Raw genomic sequence first — 6,150 nt, 5'->3', positions numbered from 1 at the left:
TAGGTTACCATTTGAAAATCAAAAGTTGATGGTGGTTTACCTAATAAATATAAGGGTGAAAAATATAAAAAAAATATTCAATTCTAGAACAGCGTAAATCTACAATTTTGAAAAAAGTCAATACTTTTTCAAATAATGAGTGTTGTTTTATAAAAGAATCACCCTGTATATTTACCTATAGTTAAATATAATGCATTTAATCAAGGTTGAGATATTTAAAACAACTTAATAAAATTGAATTTTTATTTTATTGCAACAATAATTTGTATTGTTTAGTAAAGAAATGTATACAATTTAGTATAGAATATTAAATATTTATTTGTTTTATTTTTAAATTTCTTATAAATCATTCACGTTTTAGATTTAAGTAGGTATTTTTGATTTAACTAATTTTAGTTATAAAATATATTGTTAAGTTATAACAGCTAATATAAGCTTAAATCGTATAAACTAACCAAAGACCATCACAAAAATACCTTTTTTAATTTACCTTTAATTTATAGAAGTGGTTCCTTCAAATTCTGATACAAGTCCATCAATATTAAATACAATTATTATACCCAAAGAAAAAATTAAACATAAAGTTATTTCAACAGAGATTTTACATAATAAATTATTTGAAACAAAAACGGTATCGACTAGTGATGAGGACTATTATTCAGCTATAGACAGGAACAGAACTAATTGCGATAAAGTAGACACCATAAACATACATTTTACTGATCTTGGTACATGGCCTTAAATATTACAGATACACAAAGGACATATTTAGTGAAAATGAGGTACAATTATTCCGAAATTCATGATTTTAGTAATTCGGAAAGAGACGGTAGAAATGTTAAGTCTGACTGGTTTTATAAGATACTTATGAATGGAAAAAAATTAAAAAGAACATGGCTCAGCTATTCTTCATATAAAAATGCACTTTTTTGTGTACCTTGTAAATTGTTTACTAAAATAGAAAACTCATCCAACATATCAAAATTAGCATACACTGGCTTAACAAATTGGAAAAAAGTTACCGAAAAAATTCCATTACATGAAAATTCACCAATACAAAAAAAAAATGTGTGTTCTTGGACTTCATTGGAAATGGCATTGAATCACTGCGAGGGTATAGATACAGATTTGCAAAATTCTATAAGAAAAGAAGAAGATCACTGGAAATCCGTTTTATTGGCAATTATAGACATTATAATGCATCTAGCAATGGACGGAAGAGCATTTCGAGGATCTAATGAAATTATTTCTAGTGTGGGAACATCAAACCGAAGTGGAAAGTTTTTAAATTTAGTTAATCTAGTGTCACATTATCATGAACCGTTATCAAAACATATTGAAAGACATAAAAAAGGTGGTCTTTCTTATTTTTCTCATGGTATTCAAGACGAGTTTCTAGAGATTATGGCAAAAAGAGTTAAAGATGAAATTCTTTCAAAAATAATAGAGGCGAAATATTATTCTATACTATTCAATTGTACACGGGACATTGCACACCAAGAACAAATGACCCAAGTTATTCGCTATGTTATACAATACAACCAGAATGAATGCGAAATAATAGAAAGTTTTATAAAGTTTGCGCGTGTGTACAACAAAACTGGTGAATCATTAACAGAAGATATATTAGATTGTTTGACAAAAGATAATCTTAGAATATCTGACTGTAGAGGACAATCGTTTGATAACGGGTCAAATATGAGTGGAAAAATTAAAGGAGTTCAAGCACGAATTATTAAAATTAATAAACTTGCAAGATTCATCCAATGCTCAGCTCACTCCTTAAATTGAATTGGTATTAATTGTGCAAAAAGTATACCTAAAGTAGAAACATTTTTCGGCATCGTACAGAAATTATTTAATTTCTTTTCAAGTTCAACGCAAAGATGGGATATTCTAATGAATAATTTAAAATTGTCATTGAAAGGGTATAGTACAACAAGGTGGTAATTTAAACATCGTGCAATAAAATCATTAAATACTCAACTGGATATGGTTTTTAAAAGCTTAGACGTTCTAAAACAAGAAAAATTATCAGAAGAAACAAAATTTGATGCAGATAATTTGATAAGATCACTTAAAAGTTTTTCTTTTATTTGTATGCTTACGGTTTGGGAAAAAATTCTCAGTGCAATTGACAGGATTAATATAATTTTACAAAAACCAAAATTAACAATTGATGTAGCTGTCAAAAATCTGCAAAGTCTCCTTAAAATATTAGAAAACTTTCGAGAGCAAGGTATAAATGAGGCTTTGTTGGATTCAAAGAATAAAGCTGAAGTATTAGGCATAGAAATGGAATTCCCAAAAGTCAGATTACGAAAAAAGAAACTTTTACCCGGAGAAATTGCAGAAGATGAGTTTTGTAACATAAGTGAAGAAAATAAATTTTTAACAAGTTAACTCACTCGCTCCGTGACTGTTGTCCGCAACACACGTATCAGTTATCCATGCACGCAGTTTCTTTTGTTTCTCAAGTTTAACCTAACCAATTTAACTGTGAATGGTGTCAAAAAAATCCGGATATCGGCCTGTGTATCCTCCTACCGTCATCGCCACGGAATTTCAACCTCTCAAGCCCAAATCATCCAAAAATCGGTAATTATAATTACTATACGTATATACGGTGTCTACGTAATTAATTAACTGTCGTCCGCGCTCCCCGGCGTTGCCGGCGGCAGCTATTTATCTAATCTAACCCAAGTCGCGATAAAGACAACACGCACAATGAACCGCAACAATAATATAAATACTACTAACGCGAAAAATAAAACCTCATATAAAAATAAAACAAATTCCGCTTCGTCCAGTCGTATACAGAGTGCATCAAGTGATGTATTCCAAAATTCTGACATGGACATAGACGATACCGTAAATAATTCTAGAAAATCCGGTAGGATTCTCTCATCATCTGGCGAGCATTCTGCGAACAAAATAGCTAAGACGACACAAAAAAGTATATTTTCAACAACAAATAGATATTCCAGCCTTGCTGTTGAGGACAACTCTGAGGACAACCCTGTGATAGCGTACTCACCTCAGAATCCATCAAACGATGCATCAGACGATATTAGTGAACCCGCCAAACCTCCACCATCTCCACCACCAATTACAGTTCAAGGGGTACTTGATTTTGTTGCGCTTCGCAATGATTTTCTCAAACTGCTCGGTGCAGAAAATTTCTTATTCAAATCATCATCTAATGATTTAAAAATCCTTACTAAGAATTCCGAATCTTATAGAACTGTGATAAAGTATCTAAATGAAAAAAAAGCCGAATATCATACTTATCAACATCGTGAGAACAAAGCTTTTCGTGTCGTTATACGTAATATTCATCCTTCCACCCCATTAAATGAGATTGGAATCGCCATTCAGGAAATTGGCTTCACAGTGCGTAATGTTGCTAATTTCCGTCACAAAACAACAAAAAAAAATTTGCCTCTCTTCTTTGTCGATCTTGAACCAGCTGTGATCAACAAAGATATATTCCACGTAACATCCATTCTTCACACCAAAGTTCGAATCGAAGAACCATATAAACGTCGGGAAATAATTCAATGCCAAAACTGCCAGAAATACGGACACTCCAAAAGCTATTGCTCACACCCACCTCGCTGCGTCCGCTGCGCCGAATTTCACACATCTTCATCTTGTACCAAATCCATAGACCAACCTCCAACGTGCGCTCTCTGTGCAGGAAGTCATCCGGCAAACTACCGCGGATGTACCGTCCACAAAGACCTACAGAAATTTCACAATAATTCCAAAGTTACAACTAAACAAAATGTTAATTTAAATTATAATGTAAATGGGGGTAAAACCACTAGCGATGGAACACTCTCTGGTCAACCCAATCTTAATCTAAATAATACCAAGGAATTCCCAAGCCTTCCGACAAACATGTCTCACCCTCAAAATAGCAAAGACAAACCAAATTACTACAAAAAAAATCATTACAATTCAAATTTACCTAATACTCAACCCGATAACAATCTAACCTCACAATTTTCCACATTCTTATCAGAATTAAAATTAGTGATAAATCCTTTAATCCAACTGCTCACTACTGTCATAAACAAACTAATTCTGAAAGATGTTAAATAAACAAGCGAACGTAAACTCCCTTAGAATTTTTCTTTGGAACGCAAACGGTCTTAAACGTCATGAACCTGAACTGCTCAACCTATTCACAGAAAAGCATATAGACATTGCACTTATCTCAGAAACTCACTGCACTTCAAATACTAAAAACTTTTTCCCTGGGTATAACATTTATAGAACTGACCACCCTGATGGCTCTGCCCATGGGGGCTCAGCCATTATAATTTCAAAAAAAATACAGTGCCAACCGTTACTTAATCACAAAACTAACACTATTCAAGCCACTAACATCTTAATTACTCTGAATCATATTCCGACAGCTATATCTGCAGTTTATTGTCCTCCAAGGCCTGCAATATCATCCGAACATCTCTCCCAATTTCTGAACTCACTTGGCCGCTAATTTCTTATAGGCGGTGACTTTAATGCCAAACACTCGCAATGGGGCTGTCGGACCGATAACACTAGGGGTCGGTTGCTTCAAAATATTATACAGAACACAAGAATTACATTCATATCTCCTCCGGGGCCTACTTACTGGCCTTCCCACCAAAACCGGCACCCCGATATTTTAGATTATTTTCTAACCACAATCCCAAGACACAATACCCATTCCATAAAAAATCTAGTAGATCCAGCATGCGACCACAGTCCAGTTCTTCTCAATCTAAATTGTGAGATTTACTACAATCCTCCCCGTTCTTCTTTAGCAAAAGGACCAGTCAATTGGAGTTCCTTTTCAAAAAATCTAGAAAATGCCACTAACCTAAAAATCTCACTTAAATCAACCGACCAAATCGATGAAGCAGCGCAAAACCTAACAACTTCAATTCAAACCGCCGTTTATAAAGCATCGTATGTCACAAATACACCTGACAACTCAAAATATAATATCCTCCCTCCCCAAATCCAAAAATTAATAGTTAAAAAAAGAAGGATTCGCTCGTTGTGGCAAAGATCCAACCTGCCTTCTGATAAAAGATTATTAAATAATCTATCAAATTTAATTAAAAAACTCATTATAAAACACAAATCCGACTTTTTCCAAGAAAAATTTCAATCACTAAATTCTAATGACGGTTCACTATGGAAAACCACCAAAAATATTCTAAAAATCAAAGAACAAGCTACACCGCTCAATGGACCAAATGATGAGCTAGCAATCTCCGACAAAGAAAAAGCTGAACTTTTCGGAGTCCATCTTTCAAATATATTTAAACCACATTCTTATGTCAATCCTGATTCTGCACACCTCGACAACATTGCCAGATTTCTTGATAGTCCTTTACCAATGTCTCTCCCAGCAAAACACACTACCCCAAATGAAATCAAACACTTAATTAGCAAATTAAAACCAGGGAAGTCACCTGGATATGACTTAATTACAAACAAAATATTACAACACTTACCCAATAAAACTCTATTACTTCTCACATTCATTTACAATTCCATGTTAAGACTCTCTTACTTCCCTCAAATCTGGAAATTTTCAATAGTAATACTTATACATAAACCTGGCAAACCCAAACACCTACCGTCATCCTATAGACCTATAAGTCTACTACCAGTTTTAGCTAAATTGTTTGAGAAAATTATCCTCAAAAGAATTAGACCACTCATACATTCCCATACATTATAATACCCCACACACAATTCGGTTTCAGGACATCTCACTCGACAATACATCAAATACACAGAATTACTGATAAAATTCAAACTTCATTTGAAAATAAAGAATACTGCCCAGGAGTTTTTCTAGATGTGGCTCAAGCCTTTGATAGAGTTTGGCACGATGGCCTCCTATACAAGTTAAAATTATTCCTCCCAGCTCCCTACTATCTAATAATCCAATCTTACCTCTATGATCGCACATTTGCAGTTCGACAGGGCGACTCAATGTCCTCCTACTTTTCAATATCTGCCGGTGTTCCGCAAGGAAGCGACTTATCACCCGATTTATTTAATATATATACATCAGATATTCCAAAAACAGCTAACACGACCATAGCAACTTATGCAGACGATACAGCTATACTCTCCTCTAAT

General features: G+C 33.9%; 1 protein-coding gene across 1 annotated transcript; it reads left to right on the top strand.

The window, feature by feature from the left end:
* Window positions 1–777: 777 nt before the first annotated feature.
* On the top strand, window positions 778–1,791 carry LOC132932786 (zinc finger MYM-type protein 1-like). The gene has a single exon (XM_060999149.1). The coding sequence runs from the start codon at window positions 778–780 to the stop codon at window positions 1,789–1,791; it is 1,014 nt and encodes a 337-aa protein (XP_060855132.1).
* Window positions 1,792–6,150: the final 4,359 nt, after the last annotated feature.

The sequence above is a fragment of the Metopolophium dirhodum genome, chromosome 1, assembly GCF_019925205.1.
Source record: "Metopolophium dirhodum isolate CAU chromosome 1, ASM1992520v1, whole genome shotgun sequence".
Lineage (NCBI taxonomy): Eukaryota > Metazoa > Arthropoda > Insecta > Hemiptera > Aphididae > Metopolophium > Metopolophium dirhodum.
The sequence above is the reverse complement of the archived record's forward strand: the minus strand, read 5'-3'. Positions and strand labels throughout refer to the sequence as shown.

Bases quoted from the DNA above. Each gene is read 5' to 3' on its own strand.
- LOC132932786 (XM_060999149.1), top strand. From the start codon at position 778: ATGAGGTACAATTATTCCGAAATTCATGATTTTAGTAATTCGGAAAGA.